The sequence below is a fragment of the Scleropages formosus genome, chromosome 17, assembly GCF_900964775.1.
Source record: "Scleropages formosus chromosome 17, fSclFor1.1, whole genome shotgun sequence".
Taxonomy (NCBI): domain Eukaryota; kingdom Metazoa; phylum Chordata; class Actinopteri; order Osteoglossiformes; family Osteoglossidae; genus Scleropages; species Scleropages formosus.
The window spans coordinates 292590-314367 of NC_041822.1; the positions used below are offsets into that span (position 1 = coordinate 292590).

General features: G+C 42.8%; 1 protein-coding gene across 2 annotated transcripts in view; it reads left to right on the plus strand.

Annotated features, from left to right (window-relative positions):
- The first annotated feature begins 2264 nt into the window (after nt 1-2264).
- LOC108923313 (cadherin-6-like) overlaps nt 2265-21778 on the plus strand; it is a 33559-nt gene continuing 14045 nt past the window's right edge. For both annotated transcript variants that reach the window (XM_018733984.2, XM_029259559.1), the window contains exons 1-6: nt 2265-2444; nt 16039-16381; nt 18456-18750; nt 18854-18973; nt 19633-19800; nt 20741-20928. In XM_018733984.2, the coding sequence (XP_018589500.1) occupies nt 16154-16381; nt 18456-18750; nt 18854-18973; nt 19633-19800; nt 20741-20928 (999 nt within the window). In that variant the 5' untranslated portion in view covers nt 2265-2444; nt 16039-16153. The remainder of the gene's footprint in view (nt 2445-16038; nt 16382-18455; nt 18751-18853; nt 18974-19632; nt 19801-20740; nt 20929-21778) is intronic.

Sequence of the window (21778 nt, forward strand, 5' to 3'; positions counted from 1 at the left end):
ATTAACTTTGCGTAGTATGGGGGGATCTGGCATGAAAAGTGCTTTTTCTATATTTTTTACAAAATCGGACCAGGCTACATAATAAACGTTTAGCTTAGTTGAATGCAATTTACGCTCTAATTTATGACATTCTAACTTTATTGCACGAGTTGATTTGTTGAACCACTGTGAATGGAAATTCACACTGTGTTTGCGAATAATGTCACCCAATGGTAACATATTGAGTGATAACAGTAATGGACCCAACACAGAGCCCTGTAGCACACCATACTGAACTGTAGTAGACATGGAGGGGGTGCAGTCATCAGATTTCAATACAAATTGTTCATGATTAGCTAAATACAATTCAAACCACTTCAGAACGGTACCTCTTAGTCCAGCCAGGTTTCCAAGTGTACTCAGTAAGATACTATGATCTTAAATGGTATGAAATGCAGCACTCAAGTCCAGTAACATAAGAATAGAGATCTGACCAGCATCAGAAGAAATGAGAAAATATTTGTTAAATATTTTAACAATTTTTATTAAAAATATTTGTTTTAAACAGTTATTTAGTGTCTTTTGCATTAGCGTCAATGGGAAAGAGCATGCGCACACACACACACACACACACACACACACACACACACACACACACACACACACACACACACACACACTCACACACTGTCTGAATCCACTTGTCCTAAATGGGCTTGCGGCAAACCGAGGCCTAACCCAGCATCACAGGGTGCAAGACTGGAGGGGGAGGGGACACACCCAGGACGGGACGCCAGTCCATTGCAAGGTACCCTAAGCAGGACTCGACTCCGAGATCCACCAGAGAGCGGGACTCGCCCAAGAAAGCCATGACCCCTCTCGGGACAAGCGGTCGTTGACGATGGATGGTTACTAAGTTTTGTAGGAAGTTTATTAATTAAGAGCATTATTTTTGGAAGCATTTTTACTTTACAGCTTTTTGCTAAAACTTTTGCACAGTACTGCCTATGTGTGTACTTTTCTTTTGCTAACTGATCAATAGATAACATGCAGTTTCAGGCCTATGACATAGGTCTACATAAACCTCTTGTTACAAAATAGCAGCTTTTTTTTCTCACTTGTTCAACAGAAGAGTCCTTGAGAGACTTCTGGCAGTTAGACATCCCATCAGCCCCCCAGGCCATTCACTTGGCTACATTTTCACTGGAGCCAATGATTGAATTGATAATAATAATAATACAGCAACGGTACTAATAAAACAGAGTATATTAATTTCCGCTATTTCCACTCACCCTAGTAATGTAGACAGCAGTCCTGTGCAGACCAGTCTCTTTGAAGAACTGTGATGAACTTCATTTACACACAAAGAGAGGATATTGATGACGCATGCTGCCTCAAGGAGAAGTTCCTTTTGAAAAAGTAGTGCTAAATGACTGACTTAATTGAACTTAAAAGTAAAATGGGACAAAGGAACGTGCTTGCTATTCCTGTAAGGTAACGTAAATGTTTATATGTATCTCTAAAAAAATACAAGGAAGGTGATCAGGAATTGTCGATATTCTGATAAAGTTTTATGCAAGTACTCGTGTGATGAACATTGGTGCATATGTGACAGAAACAAATGAACTGCACTTAAGAATCACACATCTGCAACTATGTCTTTGTTTCTCCTAATGTAATGCACACATTGTATTTTCTATGAGATGTACGTCGCTTTGAAGAAAGCGCACACACACAGTTTGAAGATGCTTCTCTCAAGCAGGGTCACAGCCAGCCGGAGCCTAACCCGGCAACACAGGGCGCAAGGCTAGAGGGGACACACCAGGACAGGACACTAGTCTGTCACAAGGCATCCCAAGCAGGACTCAAACCCCAGACCCACCAGGGAGCAGACCTTGGCCAAACCCGCTCTACCACCATGTCCCCCATGCTTTGGAGAAAAGCAACTGCTAAATGAAGAAATGTAAATGTAAATGTAATGGCCCTGAGTGCAACAGCAGCCATCCACGCCTCTAGATGGAAAACATTCAACTGAACCTACATCACCACTGGCAAACAGCATCTGCAACAGAATGCTTTATTATTAGTCAGATTTTGTTAGTGGTGAAGATCATTTTTGAGTTTCAAAATGGAATTATTGAGAAAATCAAAATCCAGTAAATCGGTGGTTGTTAAACATGCATTCCCAACTACTCATCACGCAATTATTTCTCCGTGTATGGATGTGTGGGAGAGAGAGAGAGACTTTCACGCTGCGGCCAGTGAGCAGTTGTGTCATCGTTTCATGTTGCTCGGATGTAACGGGACGGTACAGCAGCCAAGGCAAGAGTGTGGGCGAAGAGAGCACAAGCCAGCTGCGAAGCCAAGCTCTTAGCAGAGAGAGAGCGTGTGTGCGCTGTTATTTCAACTGCAGCGGACTTAAGGAACAACGTTTGCAGAGGACTGCTAACTGGGTTATTTATTGGGTGAGTAATTTATATACACTATTAATATAATAATGACAATCAAGAATCATACCTAAAAGAGTGAACTTTATGTCGGGTTTGCTGGGGTTCAAGACGTGGTACGATTCCCGTGTTACAAGAAATACAGTATAAAAAAAAAAAAAAAAAACAACCTTAGACACTGTTCTCATGAAACACGCCGTTCGCAATACGAATGATTTTGAAAATAATACTATGAAGATTGCTGGGGTTCAAAAATGCTGCAAAATAGTGTGTATATTTGAAATGTTAAATTGCTGTGTAAAGCTGAAGTTTGTACGACTTTTTTCGTCTACACCTGCACGTGTTAGAAGAATGGCTGGAAATGGAAAAGATTGGGTTTACCGGCGTTTGGGCAGTTAGTTATTTCATCTGCGGTAACTTTAAATTACAGAACTCAAAGAATCTCTTAGTTTGTGATGGGTGCACTTGGAAAACACAGAAAATGTGACCATATGTCAATGTCGTGTCACGTTCGCACGGTATACAAGAGCCCAAGCGTGAACGAAGCGAAGCGATGTGGGTTTGCGTCTTCACCACGATGATGGACGCTTATACGATAGTTCATTTTTGTGGAAGCGGCAGAGTGACGGTCCGGTCGGTCTGACCCGAGTACAATGATTTACCGTAATCTACAGGGATTTACTGTCACGGGTCGGGTCACGTCGTCGTGCTGTCTTCGTTTCCAATTGTAAGGCCGTGGCGTTCCTACTACTAGTGGTCTGACACCCGTGGGGTGGCGTGGGAATGCAGAAGGGTACCTCTCCATCACGGTTCAGATCTTCGGTAAAGAATAGAAATGTTGATTTTTCTCTGATTTCATGGTCCGCCAATGAACGGTAAAGAGCCGAAACAATGGGTACTGCATTAATTAATCCATCACGAAATAAATGCATTTAATTAATGGATTGCAACGTTGTTTTTTCCATGTTTAGATTCTGAATTGCAATTGAGAAAAATTCATTACAACACGACATGTCCCTCAAAATTCAAGGAAGCCGCAATACTTCTTGTATGTATAATTCCTTGATTATTTACTACCAATAAATATTTCCCTCAATACTGGAAAGTTTTCGTGCCCCTGGTATAATTCCTGTTTCAACAACTTTTTTTTTTTGGAACATTTTCCAAAAATCTGTTTTCCTTTAGAACGCCGGCCCCTTCATTTCTGAATCCAGTGACTTTGAGCACGCTGTTATTTGCAAGGCTTGTTTTTTTTTTTTTTTTGTTTTTAAAAAAAAAGAATTTCATTTTATCTCTTATAACACAACAAAGTGATTGATACTTTGAGTTACAAAGTCAAAAGTCAAACATTATTATTATTATTATTATTATTATTGTTATTATTGTAGTATTGTCATCCTCAGTATAATAAAGCAAGTGCCCCAAACTTGGTTTTTGTAAATATATACAAATATATGTTTGGTTCTTGGGGGTGCGGTGGCGCAGTGGGTTGGACCGGGTCCTGCTCTCCAGTGGGTCTGGGGTTCGAGTCCTGCTTGGGGTGCCTTGCGACGGACTGGCGTCCCGTCCTGGGTGTGTCCCCTCCCCCTCCGGCCTTACACCCTGTGTTGCCGGGTAGGCTCCGGTTCCCCGCGGCCCCCTCTGGGGCAAGCGGTTCAGAAGATGTGTGTGTGTGTGTGTGTACGTACGTACCACCCAGAGGAAGAAACAACACAAGGTTGTTCCACTCAGATTCACAGAGGGATATTTCATATGTCTGGCAGCTGATAAACTTCCATCCATCAAATCTTCATGGTTACTGATGTTCAGTGTTTAACACACACACACATACTGACTTCAGCTTAAACACATTTTTGAAACTAACTGGGCTATTTACGTTAAATAAAATTAAATATAATTGTAGCCATTAGACAAAAACTGAAGATTTTTTTTAAAAAAAAAGGTTAATGGTCTTTCGGATTTCAAGCACAATAGTATATCAGAAAGTTACCTCATTGATGTAGGCTTAATGAAGAAATTTTGAGCATATCCACTTAAAGGTTAAATAGCACAAACCAAAAGCAATGCTTCAAAAGCCATAGACATAAAGGGTCACAGGATTGTCCATCCTTGAATCTGTTGTTCTGGATGGCAGTGATTCAAACATTTCTGAGCAATGCAAATAAAGACAATACGTACAAGGTCCTTTGTCAACATGTTCTGTGGTGCAATTATTAAACAGCAGAGGGAAATATTTAGTCTCAAACAGAAAGGTGACTCTGAAGGAGCAGAACAAATGCTCTTTATTTCATAAGCAGCACCCTTGCTTTCAGCAGCCACTGACTGTGGAATCCTCTCTGTGGTGCTGACACACACAGACACGCACACACTGTCTGAACCGCTTGTCCCATACGGGGTCGCAGAGAGCTGGAGCCTAACCCAGCAACACAGGGTGTAAGGCTGGAGGGGGAGGGGACACACCCAGGACACCAGTCCATCGCAAGGCACCCCAAGCAGGACTCGACCCCCAGACCCACCAGAGAGCAGGAGCCAGTCCAATCCACTGCACCACCGCGCTCTCTGTGATGCTATTTAAGCCCATATACAGCTCCGCATAATTAATTATATTTCATTTTGCTTCTCAGCAAAGCTAACAGTCCTGAAAGACCTACAAAGCCTGCCATTAAGTGAAGTTCAGAGAGGTTTAAAGTGTCCATACCATGTGCTTTATTGCGGATTTTATTTTTGTCGCACATAAATAAAGGTAGAACTTCTCTGCTTAGCTCTTTTGCATTATGTTGAGATAAGTTAGTTAACTGCCATCGACTGGGTTCGAGTCATGGTGACTTGATGAATTAAAGATCTAAAAAGATAAACTAAGTAAACAGTCCCTTCAAAAAGACTTTTGAGGGAGATTTGATAGTTGTTGTCTTCAGCAAAGTGAAGAGTTTATCACATATTTGTAATATTACAAAAATCGTTATATGAACAGATGCTTAATCTGAACAGGGTTCATCTGGATAATGTACTTAACAAATAATTACTGCTGGGGGCAGCAGGTGGCGTAATGGTTAGTGTTGTTGCCTCAAAGACCCAGTTTCAGATCCCACCTCCTGTGGTAGTATCCTTGAGCAAGGTACTTTGTAAAAATTACGCAGCTGTATGAATATGTAAACAGTAACTGTAAGTCATTATGGAAAAAAGTGCCAGCTGAAAGAATAAATGATTTATAAAGTAAATATTATCGGGGGGCATGCTGGCGCAGTGGGTTTGGCCGGGGCCCGCTGTGGGGCAAGTCTGGAGTTGGAGTTCTGCTTGGAGTGCCTTGTGACAGACTGGCGTCCCGTCTGGGGTGTGTCCCCTCCCCCTTCAGCCTTGTGCCCTGTTAGGCTTCAGTTCGCCAGGACGAGTGGTTATAGACATTTTGTGTGTGAGTATTATTGTAGAGAGTTGTGTTTGTTTCCTTGGCAGCTCAGTAGATAACATATGTGAGGAATTGTTTCTGCTTTTCCTGTTAGAGAACAAAGGGATCCATGCAAACGTATGTTCAGTGGCTGCATGGATGATCCAGGCTGCCATGTTCCACATGCAGAGTCAATTCTTGGCATTGTCTAAAAGGTGATTTCTGAGTCTGGGGGTCATGGGGGTAGTAGTAGAAGTGCATTGCAATCGTTATCCATCCTGCAGCCTTGTTCGCCGCTTCACAGTCACTGAGCTCACAGTTTCTTCCCTACCCCAGACAAAGTTTTCCACCTGTAGAAGAGATAATGCTTACCTAACCAACGATGCCCCCTGCTGGTTACGCCTAGGGTAGCACAAAGCAGCAATCTGGGCAGACTGGATTAAGCAAAAACATTCAGCATACACAAAGGAGTTCTTATCAAAGAATCTTCGTGATTATACGGTCCACTTGTTCTCCATCTTTTCTTTCGCTATTGGATGGAAAATGCAACTAAAATAACTGAGATGTTTATTTTGATGCCAAATATTTATTCTTATTGCTGCATTGCTCAGCAGGCACTGTTGTCAGTTCACAGCTCCTGACTTGTGGGGAATCGATAAATCTGAACTGCCCTGAGCAAAGCAGTGTGTTTGCATATACGTTCTGGTGGTGGACTGACATCTCATCTAAAATGAGTCTTACATCTTTTACTTTCTGTGGGGTCTCTGTCACTTTGCATAAGTATTGGAAAAGGAGGAATGGATGGATGGATGGATGGATGGATGGATAGGGTTAGATAAACAAAATTTTTGAAAGCTCTCACTGCATTTGTGCATCAGGATCATTGCATCAGAATTAATTTAATTAATATTTTCAGTTTAATTTTTTAAAAAAAATGTTATAACCACTAGAAAGAAAATAAGTAAGTAAATAAATTAATAAATAAATAAAACAGACTTTGTTAAAGCAACCCCCCAACTCTGCATATTTTAATAAGAACCAAGAGACTAAAAGTCTCATTCACTATCCTGTTACTTCCTCTCATCAGCACATATTTATACTCTTGTGTGGTAACACAAACAAGCCTTAGCATATGTTGTGATGTACACTTTTCCACCTTTTTTTTAACATAGGTTTTAGAAGATGCAGAATTCAGATCTCAGATATGTTCTTAAATTTATGAACATTCAGTTAAAGCATTGTGTGGAAAAAAAATTGTTGACTGATATGAAATAGAATTCTTAATAGGCTGACTTCATCAGATTAAATGCATCATGTAATTTTTTCGGAAGGGGGTGCGGTGGCGCAGTGGGTTGGACCGCAGTCCTGCTCTCCGGTGGGTCTGGGGTTCAAGTCCCGCTTGGGGTGCCTTGCGGCGGACTGGCGTCCCGTCCTGGGTGTGTCCCCTTCCCCCTCCGGCCTTACGCCCTGTGTTGCCGGGTAGGCTCCGGTTCCCCGTGACCCCGTAAGGGACAAGCGGTTCTGAAAATGTGTGTGTGTGTGTGTAATTTTTTCGAATTTTTGCAGCAATTTCATACAGCTATATCTCACATTTAGTATAGTCTCTGCTAATCAGTTAGTTAAGCCATGAAAATGGAATATTATTATATGTATTGTCACCTATAGATACATGTGTCCAGAAAACGACATTCTTTGCAGTGACCTGCAAAAAAAGAATGCTAGTATAAAACATGAAAACACAGTGAGAATCTCATTCAATCTGGTGTACGGTTTACCCGTGGAAGGTTTGAAATCAGATTGATGCAGTAGCCACAGCATCACCACAGTTTTTATTAACAGGTTCACTCATTACACTTTCACTGCTTTCAAAGACTCTGGGAGGTATTGGACTCCTGGAACTACAGGGGTCTCCAAATGACTTTGTAAACTCTACTGTCTCTGAAGCAAAGAGTGCAACTAAACCAAAGTATCATACTGCCTTCAAGGCATCAGATGTCTTCATATATTTGTTTGCCACACATCCTGAGAATAGCAGAAGTAGTTTTGATTAATGGGAAGTTTTCCTCCAAGAGGCACTACTACACAGTAGGAACTGTCCAGAACAGAGACAAAATTTCATTGTTTTATTGTTAAATTAAAGCCAACAGCTTAAAAAACATTAAAATAAAAATGTCTATTGCTTTTTTCATTTGCATATCCTTGTTTTTTGCTTAACAGTGAGATGGGGGATATGAAAAAAGCAAGGAATATAGCAGCAAATTTTTAATGTGCAAGAGGCAAAATTTAAATGGTTTTGAGTAATGGTTTCCTTGTTAAGTTTCATACATGGAAGCAGGGCTGATCATAACTGTGGGTAGACCATAATCTATCAAGCAGAAAAACCCTCTTTGTATAAAAGACTCAGTAAAGAAAATGGGTTTGAACATAGAAATTCTTCGTTAGTTATTTTTTTGTTGTTTGAACAGTTTATAACTATGAAACCCTACAATTTTCCACCTTTTAATTTTTTTCCTTTTTTTTGTGAGCAATTGTTTGTCACACTAGTGGGCACAGTCTTGTCAAGACTATGTAGTAAAAACATGGTCTTGCCTGGAAGTGCAACTCAAATTAGTTACTGGTTGCCACATCTATCTTGTACAGACAAGACAGCTCTGCTTTTTCTCACTTTGTAGCCAGAGCTATGGAGCAGCTTTCCTGTTTGTTGGCTAACATTAAGAAGGAACCAGTGTTTCGCCACACACCATCTGGATCACACTGGTGCCAAACTGGTGCACAGTAACAATGCAGGTGGAGAAAACATGCAACAGTGTGCATCCTGAAATACAACTTTAATTACAAGCCTTTCTTAGGTCACGCAGTACAGCTGCTTCACAGCGTAAGACACACCTTCAAGGCTGTCGTTGGAGGCCATGTAGCGCAAACCTTTCCTAAAATACATGTACAGCAGCTCCAGACTCAGTGAAATAAATAAAGCAAAATAGAGAGGTATTCACTAAAGGATTAGTGGAGCTTTTTTACAAAGGGCACATTCCAAGGTGTGGAAAAGGAAATACTTGACACTGATCCATTTTAACAGTTTTTTTTCTCTCTGGCAAAATCAATTTCAGTTAGGCTCCTGTTCCAATAACTTCTTCACCTCCTCTAGACCAAAGCGGATTTTGTTTTTATACAGTGAAATTGCAAAATAAATAATTCTACCTTTTCATCTAGAATAAAACAGACAATAACAGTTGTCCACAATTTCAAGAGTGTTTGTTGTTGAGCTGAAAGTGTGGGGAACATGAATGCAGCTTATTGTCTTGAGTATGAATTATTGATTATTTGTTCTGAACGACATTGAAGAAGTTTGTCAGCAGGGAGGACTAGAGGAGGTACAGTGGATTGTGGTTCAGGAACATCAGACATACGGCATGGGCAGTCTGGCTGAAATGTTGTTTGGAGGTGAGACTGGGAAAATAAATGTAAATGGGAGTCATGCCATGTGCTACAGAACCATACACTACAGCAGTCTGAAAAGCTGGAAGGCAAAGGGTTTGAATCCTACCTCTTGCTAGAGTACCCTTGATCAAAATACTTACCTTAGCGATGTACATCTCAGCAAAAGTACAAATTATGCAAAACACCCCCTGTACAAAAGGGTAAATCATTGTAAGTAGCTTAACATTGTAAATTGCTGTGGGGGCTGACAAGGATTATAAGGGGGAGAGTGCTTGTTGGACAGTGTAGGAAGGTTAAGAAAAGCTTGAGAAAGGCTAAGCAGGCTGGTGGGTCCTTGGACTGACAGCATTATTTTCATTGGTTCTCACTAAAACTTTCTGCTCTGTGATGGTGTTTTAATAAATGCTCATAATGAATGCTGTCCATGTGTCCTTCCTTGACCCATCCAAACCCAGAGTGCAGCGTGCTACAGTATAATTTGCTTTTATCCTCTAGTGTTTCAATTTTAATTCTATCATACAGAAGAAAGTGCCCATAGGCTCAGAACCCTCTAACACATAACTGGAGAGTTTAAAGAGAGTCAAATAACAACACCATTATAACAAGTCATTTTAAAAACAACAATCAAATATTCTCTTTTTTTAATTTAAAAGCAATTTTCGAAAAGTTCCATTAGTGGAAAGGACATACGGAGCAAAACAGATGACATAATGTGAGGTGTAAGTGAGATATGTTCAGTGCAGCCTAAACAGATGACATGGGGATATTGACTCTTGTGCTGGGCATGGCAATGGTCACTTGTACATCAGAGTGGAACCACAGCAAACCAAGGACAGGCACTTACCCCCCACAGGTGTGCAAAGCCAGCACTATTGGAACTGCTCCTCACTATTTTGGTTGCAGGGGGAGAAGGCCATGAACATAAGTTTGGATTCATACAGCAGACTGCAGCACTTGCATACAGGACATGTAAAACAATTGCCAACGTGCTGAAATAAGTGAGACGGCATTGATTGGGAAAAGAAAAGTATGTAGGGTGAACACATCACTTCATTCAGCAAATGTGAATATTCATTCATTAAAATTCAATGGCTAAATGGAGTTTTAATAAGAGACATTTTTATATATTGAGATGCTGCTTGCATTTCCCATTCTTAAGACAATCTCCATGCTCAAGAAGAAAAGTGCTGAAGTTGAAATACCACAACCAGATTGCATGATGCTTTGAAATGGTCTTGTGTTTGCCACATTATTTCTTTAATAGTGCTGAAATGGCAGAGGGGAGGAGGGGAAAATTTGTGCATGCTGTCTGGGGCAGTTGAGTGACACTCCACAATGAAGACTGCAGTGGAAAGTGACATTTTGAGATGCATCACAGTGATTCTTGATGGATTGTCGTCACGCTCCCTCCATCAGCGCATTGACAACACCTGCGCCTAATCAAAAGGGCATAGTATAAGGGGAAACCTGCCAGCTCCACCAATGCGGATCCACATTCCGAGACACTGCAACACTCTGTGCTTCTTTGGTTTCCTTGCCCCTTGTTGCTGTTTTCCCTGGTTTTGACCTCTCACTTTTGCCTTAACGACCCTAAACCTGTGTATTCCCCTTGGATGACGATTGATGTTCGACCGACCTTCGCCTGGACCCCGACTACTCACTTGCCTGCCCCTTCTGCTAAGTGAAAGAAAAAGCCTGCACCTGAGTCCTTCGTTGTTCCAAACCCACCTGCATGACAACTGTAGTAGTATAGCATCAACAACCAATGAGTTACATCCCCTGTCATATCTTCAGTTCAAATCCTGTGGAAAAAAAGGAACACGAGTTCAGATTCTTTCCTATTTTTGCTAGACATACTTGGTTTTCTAAAGTATATCCATCCATCCATTCATCTTCCTCCGCTTATCCGGGACCGGGTCGTGGGGGCAGTAGTCCAAACAGAGCCCCCCAGACTTCCCTCTCCCCGCACACCTCCTCCAGCTCCTCTGGGGGAACCCCAAGGCGTTCCCAGGCCAGCTGGGAGACATAGTCTCTCCAACGTGTCCTGGGTCTGCCCTGAGGCCTCCTCCCAGTGGGACATGCCCGGAACACCTCCCCAGGGAGACGTCCAGGAGGCATCCGGAACAGATGCCTGAGCCACCTCAACTGGCTCCTCTCAATGCGGAGGAGCAGCGGCTCTACTCCGAGCTCCTCCTGAGTGACTGAGCTCCTCACCCTATCCCTAAGGGTGCGCCCAGCCACTCTGCAGAGGAAACTCATTTCTGCCGCTTGTATCCGCGATCTCGTTCTTTTGGTCATGATCCAGAGTTCATGACCATAGGTGAGGGTAGGAATGTAGATCGACCGGTAAATTGAGAGCTTCGCCTTATGACTCAGCTCCTTCTTCACCACAACAGACCGGTACAATGACCGCATTATTGCGGACGCCACACCGATCTGTCTGTCAACCTGCCGCTCCATTTTTCCCTCACTCGTGAACAGGACCCCGAGATACTTAAACTCCTCCACTTGAGGGAGCACCTCCCCCCTAACCCGGAGGGGGCAATCCACCTTTTTCCGACTGAGAACCATGGCCTCGGATTTGGAGGTGCTGATTCTCATCCCCGCCGCTTCGCACTTGGCTGCAAACCTCTCCAGTGCACGCTGTAAGTCTTGATTCGATGAAGCTAACAGGACCACATCGTCCGCAAAAAGCAGAGACGAGATCCTGCGGCCACCAAAACAGACACCCTCCGTTCCCTGGCTGCGCCTAGAAATTCTGTCCATGAAGATAATGAACAGAATCGGTGACAAAGGGCAGCCCTGGCGGAGTCCAACATGCACTAGGAACAGGTCTGACTTACTGCCGGCAATGCGAACCAAGCTCCTGCTCCGGTCATACAGGGAACGAACAGCCCGTAGCAACGAGCCCTGAACCCCATAATCCCGAAGTACCCCCCACAGGATGCCACGAGGGACACGGTCGAATGCCTTCTCCAGGTCCACAAAACACATATGGACTGGTTGGGCAAACTCCCACGAACCCTCCAACACCTTAGTGAGGGTATAGAGCTGGTCCAGTGTTCCACGGCCGAGGCGAAAACCGCATTGCTCCTCCTGAATCCGAGGTTCGACTATCGGTCGGATTCTCCTCTCCAGTACCCCGGCATAGACTTTCCCAGGGAGGCTAAGGAGTGTGATCCCCCTATAGTTTGGAACATAATCTCCGGTCCCCCTTCTTAAAAAGAGGGACCGCCACTCCGGTCTGCCAGTCCGGAGGCACCGTTCCCAAGCTCCACGCAATGCTGCAGAGGCAAGTCAGCCAAGACAGCCCCATAACATCCGGAGGCTTGAGAAACTCGGGGCGGATCTCATCCACCCCCGGAGCCTTGCCACCGAGGAATTTTTTGACTACCTCAGCAACTTCAACCAGGGGGTAATGGACGAGTCCCCCTCCGAGTCCCCAGCCTCAGCTTCCTCTAAGGAAGGCGTGTCGGAGGGATTGAGGAGATCCTCAAAGTACTCCTTCCACCACCCGAGGACATCCTCAGCTGAGGTCAGCAGCGCACCACTTCCACTGTAAACAGTGTTGGCGGAACACTGCTTCCCCCTTCCGAGTCGCCGGACGGTTTGCCAGAATTTCTTTGAGGCTGACCGAAAGTCTTCCTTCATGGCCTCACCGAACTCCTCCCAGGCCCGAGTTTTTGCTGCGGCGACTTCCAGAGCCAGGCGTCGGAGACTTTATGGCTGCAGCTCCGAACCGCCGCCCCGACAATGGAGGTGTGGAACATAGTCCATTCGGATTCAATGTCCCCAGTCTCCCTCGGGACCTGGTTGAAGCTCTGTCGGAGGTGGGAGTTGAAGACCTCTCTGACAGTGGCCTCTGCCAAACGTTCCCAACAGACCCTTACTATGCGTCTGGGCCTGCCAGGTCTGTCTAGCTTTCTCCCCCACCATCGAATCCAACTCACCACCAGGTGGTGATCAGTTGACAGCTCAGCCGCTCTCTTCACCCGAGTGTCCAAGACATATGGCCGAAGATCAGAAAAAACAACTACAAAGTCGATCATCGACCTCCCACCTAGGGTGTCCTGGTGCCAAGTGTACTGATGGACACCCTTATGCATGAACATGGTGTTCATTATGGACAAACCGTGACTAGCACAGAAATCCAATAACAACTCACCGCTCGGGTTCAGATCAGGGAGGCCGTTCCTCCTAATCACGTCCCTCCAGGTATCACTGTCGCTGCCCACGTAGGCCTTAAAGTCCCCCAATAGAACGACAGAGTCCCCAGTGGGAGCGCTTTCCAGCATGCCCCCCAGGGACTCTAAAAAGGCCGGGTACTCTACACTGCCGCTAGGCCCATAAGCACAAACGACAGTGAGAGACCGTTCCCTGACCCGAAGGCGCAGGGAGACGACCCTCTCGTTCACTGGGGTAGACTCCAACACATGACGGCTGAACTGGGGGGCTATTAATAAGCCCACACCCGCCCGCCGCCTCTCACCCTGGGCAACGCCAGAATAGTGGAGAGTCCACCCTTGGTCAAGAAGAGTGGTTCCAGAACCCAAGCTGTGAGTGGAAGTGAGCCCGACTATATCTAGACGGTATCTCTCAACCTCCTGCACTAGCTCAGGCTCTTTCCCCGCCAGTGAGGTGACATTCCAAGTCCCAAATGCCAGAGTTGGCGTCCGAGGTTTGGGTCGACCGGGCACTCGGCCCCGACCACTGCCCAAATCACAACGCACTGGCCCCTTATGTCCTCTCTGGCAGGTGGTGAGCCCACCGAAGAGCGGCTCCACGTCTTGGCTTCGCGCTGAGCCCGGCCAGGCCCCGTGGGCATAGACCTGGCCACCAGGCGCTCGCATGCAAGCCCCCCCTGCCAGGCCTGGCTCCAGGGTGGGGCCCCGGTGACCCCATACCGGGCGGGGTAAACGAGAACCTTGATTTAATAGTCATAAGGGGGTTTTTAACCGCGCTTTGTCTCGTCTGTCACCCAGGACCTGTTTGCTTTGGGAGACCCTACCAGGGGCATATAGCCCCAGGCAACATAGCTCCTGAGATCATTCAGGCACTCAAACCCCTCCACCACATTAAGGTGGCGGTTCGCAGAGGGGTTTCTAAAGTATATTTATACAAAAATGTTTGAGAGCAGTAACACATCTGTGCATAAGCTAAGGGCAATTTAGAGACAGCATATCATCTTTTTTGGGATGTAGGAGGAGCCTGATGCTGGAAGAAGTTCACGGTGAACATGAGAACTACATTTACATTTACATTTATTCATTTAGCAGACGCTTTTGTCCAAAGCGATGCACATTTCAGCAAAAGTACAATTTATGCATTACATTGAAAGAAGGAGACATAGCTGCAGACATGAAAGTCTCAAACAAACCTAGTTTGTTCCCTACTACTTGCTGCACCAAGGTTCATCGTTCAAGTAGGTGCATAAGACACAGGATAGACAAATCCTGATACCCACACCAATTATTATTTTTTTAATTAATTTTTTTTACTAAATATTATAAGATACACAAATGAGCAGTACAATACCAGAGTAATGGCTGAATAAAGGTTGTATCTGGGGATGCTTCTGGAGTTACGATGCGTGAACAGTTACACCATAGATGATCTGAAGAGATCTTGGACGAAGTGGATTTGGAAAAAGTGGGTTTTCAGGCCCTTCTTGAAAATAGACAGAGTTTCCGCAGTTCTGAGTGACAGGGCAAGGTCATTCCACCACAACAGACCCAGAACCGAGAACCTCCAAGCTTTGCTTTTCGTGTGCGGGACCACCAAGCGAGCAGAAGTAGATGAGTGAAGGGGCCTGGCTGGAGTGTACTGGTTGATCAAGTCCTGTAAATAGCCGGGAGCAGTTCTATTGTACTACATGTACACTTCATGTACACTTAACATTTCTGAATCTCTGGAGCAGCAAGATGAGCTCATCCCTCCCTTTTTTTTTTTTTTTACAAATGGTAAAATGAGAGCGAACCACTTGTTATGAGATCACTAGTTCGGACTTTCTTTTGGCATTCATCAAGTCCTGTCATGCAAGAATGTCTTTGTAACAATGAGACTAAAAAATCAAATGATATTGACAAACCACTAAACTCTGGTGACGGAGACTAAGCAGCAGAATGGCATAACATACCTCCTCTGGCATCTCAGGGCACTGTCAGTTCTCAAATCTCTTTTCTCTATGCTGCATTGTCCACCCCAATTTCATGTTCTCTGCCAACAAAACAAGTTTTCATAAAGCTGAGCACAAACAGAAATGCTTTAAATTTTGACACTGTATGAGTGGGACAGCAATATAGAGGTTTAGGAGCAGTTCTTTAGGCTTATATGGTTCTGTGCCTGTATATAGAGTGGATAAACAACTCAAGTACTCCTTCAGAGGCTGTGGCAAAAATCTACATTTTGATGGTAAGAGGTCTGTATTGAGGTCTATGCAGCATAATGACAAAAGAATATTTGTGAAAAAAGGTTTACTTTTTCACTATTAAGTAGTGAGGTACTTTGCCATCCTAACTCCATTTAATGTTGCCTCCCTGACACTTGCTGTATGTTCTGTGTAATACCATATTTTCTGTTAAGATTCCAGGGATATCAGCTGTGAATTTACTTCTGATTTCTGCACTCTTTGTACTTTTTCCACCACTTCTTTGTTATGTATGTCTTGTAACCAGGGAAATGTAAGTACTATGTCCTCAACTGAAAATGCAATTTCCAGAAAAGCTTAATTAAACTGGAAAATCACATACACGTGTAATAATAAAGGAGTTTTCTCTAATGTTTTCATTTCAGGTGATCTTGGATCCCACCACCAAACAGAAACAAAGTCAGGGGACTATGAAGGCAGACCATATTTCTCTGACCAAACACAAAAGTGTGGTTAGATAAGAGTAAAAGGCCTAAAACAATGGATACAATAAGACCTTACCTGCTTTTCGTGATCTGGGTTTTGCTGCCATGCCATGGGGGAAGCATGGTATTTTTCAGAAGTTCTGGTGAAGAGGAGTCAAAAGTCTCAGGAGGAACCAGAGCAGGAACTGGAGCAGCCCTGAGGCGATCCAAGCGTGGCTGGATGTGGAACCAGTTCTTCTTACAAGAAGAGTACACTGGAACTCAAAAACAGTATGTTGGCAAAGTATGTATTAAAGGCGTATACTTAAACCAGTAGAAAGCTGACTTGTCCATTTTACTTACTGTTAAAGACATTTTGATGGAGTATCATATGTAATGTACATCCATGTTGTATTGTGGCTACAGCTATGGAACAGTAAACCTGAAGTCTTCCAGTTCAAGCTGAGAAGGAAGACTGGCATTGTAATCCAGAGTAAAAAAAAAAAAGCACTATGCTTATTTCTCCAACGAAAGCTGTGAATATGACAAAACATTTTTTCTCTTCAGAAAAAAAGGGTCAGCTAAGGCAAAAACAGTAGATAATATAGATTGTCCCACAACTTCATGATACACAAAACACAGAAGGCATCTGGAGATAGTATAGATCCCTTCAGTTAGCAGCAATACAAAACATTGTATCTGATGCCTTAATCAAAAGTGACTTTCAACAACTGGTATTTTTTCATTTTTAATAGATTTTTCAGGACTGTGACCAGGTAATAATAGCTAGTAGCTTACAGCACATTCACTCAGTTCTTACCAGCATTTAACTTGTGTTTTTATATGACATCTGAGCAATAAGTGGTAAGTGGTTGTGGCTTAGGGGCTGCTGTGGTGCAGTGGGTTGGACCGGGTCCTGCTCTCTGGTGGGTTGGGGGTTTGAGTCCTGCTTGAGGTGCCTTGCGACAGACTGTTGTCCAGTTCTGGGTGTGTCCCCTCCCCCTCCAGCCTTGTGTTACTGGGTTAGACTCTGGCTCCCTGCGACCCCCTATAGGACAAGCAGTTTCAAATGGTGTATGTATGTCTACACTGTTAAATATAGTCTTGGCACTGTTCTCCAAATCTTTAAGCATACACGCTTTGCCGAGTAACGTTTGGCAGCCTTTCTCTGTTACTGCTGTAGAATGTGAGCTTGTAATTTGATGTTGAAGAAATGTGACGCATTACATGGTTGGCCTTTTCAACCACAGATGGTAACAGCGCCACCTCTCAGTAGGTTTTAATCAGGGAAATGCATCAAATTAAAGCAGGATTCTAGAAAGTAACAAAGAACTGGAACTCAACTGGACCCCCAGAGGTTTTTTCTCCCTCAACCTTCAGTTGGGAGTTTTTGTTCCCTTCCCCGGTGGCCAGTAGGTATACTTATAGCTCTATAATAAGTTCTTCATTATGGTAGCCATTAGTTGACTGTCTTCTTTGTTTGTATCAATTTTTCTTGCTGTATGCCTGTGTTAAAGCGCTTTGTGTCACTGCGTGAGAAGAGCACGCTCTATAAAAAATAAAAATAATAAATAATAATAATAATAAAATAAGCAAAATGCTTCTAATGACATTGTGTCAAAGTGACAATGGGGGCGTGATAAAACTGGACAGCTTTTAAACAGTTTGAGCACTTTATGTCCACATGCTGTACCCCTTTTTTGAGCTATCGAAACAGCCGTGGAAATCTTTTAGTCATTACTCAGAGTCTGTCAGAGTTTTCACCCTGTCATAATGTATTTAAGTGCCTGTGTAAAGGTTTAAAGCAAACAGATTTGCAGTCAGCTGTAACTTTCCAGTTTAGCTTGAGATCGGATCAAAAAACTGGATTTTACATCCAGTTTGTAAGAGGAACCCAGATATGATATATAGCTTTAAAACAAGAATGAATATATCTGCTGGACTTGAAAGGTTTTTTAATTCTACCAATATACAGTTTCACAGTTTTATAAACAATTTCTAACAGTTTTGTTCATACGTTAATTTTTATTCACAAATGCACAGTTTTTTTCTTCCCTCAGCTTTCAGTTGTTGTATTGAAGACATGTGCAGCAGTTTTGTGTAATACATAAATATATAAATACATGAATAAAGAAATAACTTAGCTCAAGCCTTTTCCAAAAAGTGTCTAATTGCATTTTCAGTAAAATCAATGGGAAAATGCTGGCATACAGCAGAATGGGTGTTTGAGAAGACACATTTTCTCAACGTCTTAACTGAGCTACTATACATGCCTTCCTTATTCTTGTAATTTTAATGTTTTCCTGGGTAAAATAGACTAATTAGGGTTGTTTAACATTATCTGCTCTCACAACACAGCATCTTTTCTTTCCCCACAGCTGCAGTCTGACTTGGACAAAGGTGATGGGACTGTGAGGTACATTCTCTCTGGTGAAGGAGCAGACTCCATATTCACAATAGAAGAAAACACGGGCAATCTGCATGCCATCAAGAAACTGGACCGTGAAGAGAAAGCTGACTATCTGCTTCGTATTAGGGCTGTCAACAGGACAACTGGCTTGGGCATAGAGCCAGAGACAGAATTTATGGTCAAAATCCATGACATTAATGACAATGAGCCAAAGTTTTCAAAAGAATTATACACCGCAAGTGTTCCTGAAATGTCACCTGTTGGTATGTGGCTCAAAAAATTAAGTAAAGGTTTTGTCCAATTTGCCAATGATTCTAGTAATTTTTAAAAATTTTCCTGTCATGGCACATTGTGGTCCCACTGTAGGCACCTCGGTGACTCAGGTGACTGCCACAGATGCTGACGACAGTTCTTATGGAAACAGCGCCAAGCTGGTTTATAGTATCCTGCAAGGGCAGCCTTACTTTTCTGTCGACTCAGACACAGGTTAGTGTGTATATTTAGTATGTATGTCCTGGAAGGGAATCTCCTCATCCATCTAAATTTCTGTGTTAAAACAACAAGAAAAGTGCCCTTACATGTCTGCATATTTTAACCACTCTGCTTTTTCTGTAAATAATTCAGGCAGCTCATCTTCTGTCATTCATTGGGTGATCTGCTCATGGAGCAAAGCTTTGGAAATAATAAAGAACCATTTTCAAGTATGAACCTCAAAATGCTCCACTCAGGGGCCAGAGGTTGCAAGCATTCAGCAAAATCTGACACTGCTTTTCTGTGATCTTCCTTGTTTGTTTCTTTGTTGATTTATTAATTTTTAATGCAGAGAGTAGTGACATATGGTGACTCATCAGTCAGCATTTGATTCAAGTCTTAAGTAATAAAAGTGTCTGACAAGGCAACCATTTTATGGGGCAAAGGAGCTCAGCTGATTCATATTTGTTTGCCTAACAACATTGTGCATAAAAATTCTTATTTATTTAAAATGTTATTTGCCTATCTGTATCTATACTTCTCTTCACAAGGAATAGCTTAAATATTTGCACTTACTGTCTGATCTCTATCAGATACAGTCTATCATAGACATAGACATTGTTCAATACCATCCAAGTGAATAGAGTGATTCTTCTTCTAATCCACTCTATCAGGTATCATAAAGACTGCTCTTGCCAACATGGACCGTGAGAAGCGAGAACATTACCACGTAGTGATCCAGGCCAAAGACATGGCGGGCCAGAACGGGGGCCTTTTTGGGACCACCACAGTCAACATCACGCTGCTTGATGTCAATGACAATCCTCCGAAATTCCTTCAGAGTGAGTCGACTCCTAGACTGTCATGCTTTGGCGAGTTATAAAGTTATATTAACACTATTTATTTTGTATGATTATTCTGTTATTTAGCTGCAACAGCATTCTTGAAGTTTCAGATTGATTACATTGACTCACTTAAGTAATTCCAAGACAACTCATAGCCATATTCCATGTAAGTAAATTAAGTATATTAAACAAAGCAGTCTTTGCTAGAGATTGTTATGTACTGCTATGTTTTACATCCATAAAATCCTTATTCTATATTGTAAACAATGAACAGACTTGCTTATGCCACTTAAAGACCCAAATAATAAGACAATAAAGTGCACTAGATCATCATCTTGTGTATTTCACCTTCCCCATTTTCAATGTTTTCATTTTCTTTTCCTGTAATTACATATATAAGAAAGATCAAAAGTGAGGGCATTAATAGAGTTACATGTATTTGACTCAATTCCAAATGGAGTAACTTGAAACAGATTTCTGAAATCATTCTGAGAGTCATTTTGATTACTTTCCATAACAATGATCGTGAAAGAGTGGCATGGGTAGGTATGGTAAAGTTTTGATAGCCAAAGGTCATGACCCATCAAGATCCTGGTGTCAGTCTTATCTTGTGCCTATTGAGGACTTGATTTATCACTTTTCTAATCATCTTACCACTTGTCTACTCATAAGGAAGTAAAAATGGGGAGAAAATATTGCTACCAGCTGATTAAAAGTTTTGAAGGTGTTAACACTGTGAATTTTAACACTAAATGCAACATTTCTAATCATCTGAAACTTTCAAAATGGAAATAAAGAAGTCGTTCAATGTAATAGGGCCTTTGTCTTAGACTGTCATTTATTATTTCACAATAAAAGCTCTGATACATTGCACATATTCTAGTTCTTCATGTATAATCAATAATAAGAACTTATTAAGTATACATGTGTGATTTAGGTACATATCAGTTCAGCATCCCTGAGTCGAAAGGGACAGGGTCAGAAATTGGCAGAATCAAAGCCACTGATATTGATATTGGTGAGAATGCTGAGATGGACTACAGTGTCATCGGTGGAGATATACCAGACCAGTTTGAAATCAGAACTGACAAAGCCACCCAGGAAGGTGTCATCATAGTGAAGCAGGTAAGAGAGAGATAATTTTGTTTCTTCATAGTTTTGGTCATGGAAAATAAGCAATGGATATTTTTACAGCTTTTATGATGTTTTCTTTTTCATATGTACATGAGTTTCTCTCTTGACTTTTTACCTTAATTTTTTGCATGTCACCAATCTTTATGTCCCACTCCAATAGGGATTAATTATTAATTATGCTGCATTAGTAGATAATAAATGATTAAAAACAAATCTCACTAACTTTATTCTGTCTACACTCACTGGCCCCTTTGTTAGGTATACTTAGCTAGTAGACCCAGCAGATCCAGAACAGCACGAATTCAGCATCAAGCTGCTGGACACTTTCCTGACTTCTTGGTCCATGCTGGCTTCACAGCTTCACACAAATTATTTGGTGGCACATTCATTCCTCTAATATTGCGTTCCACCACATCTTTAAGATGCACAGTAGTTGGGATCATGTGTGCCAGTGGAATAAAACAAAAGTGATACCAAGGAACCATCCTACGTAATTTCTAGGTGTAATTTGTGAAAAAGGCCCATTATTCACACACACATTTTCTGAACCGCTTGTCCCATACGGGGTCGCGGGGAACCGGAGCCTAACCCGGCCACACAAGGCGTAAGGCCAGAGGGGGAGGGGACACACCCAGCATGGGACACCAAGCCATCGCAAGGCACCCCAAGCAGGACTTGAACCCCAGACCCACTGGAGAGCAGGACCTGGTCCAACCCACTGCGCCACCGCGCCCCCCATCACCCATCATTCAATTCAATTCAACTTATTTTTATAGAGCGCTCTTCTCACACAGTGACACAGAGCGCTTTAACACAGGCATAAGGCAAGAAAAACAGATAC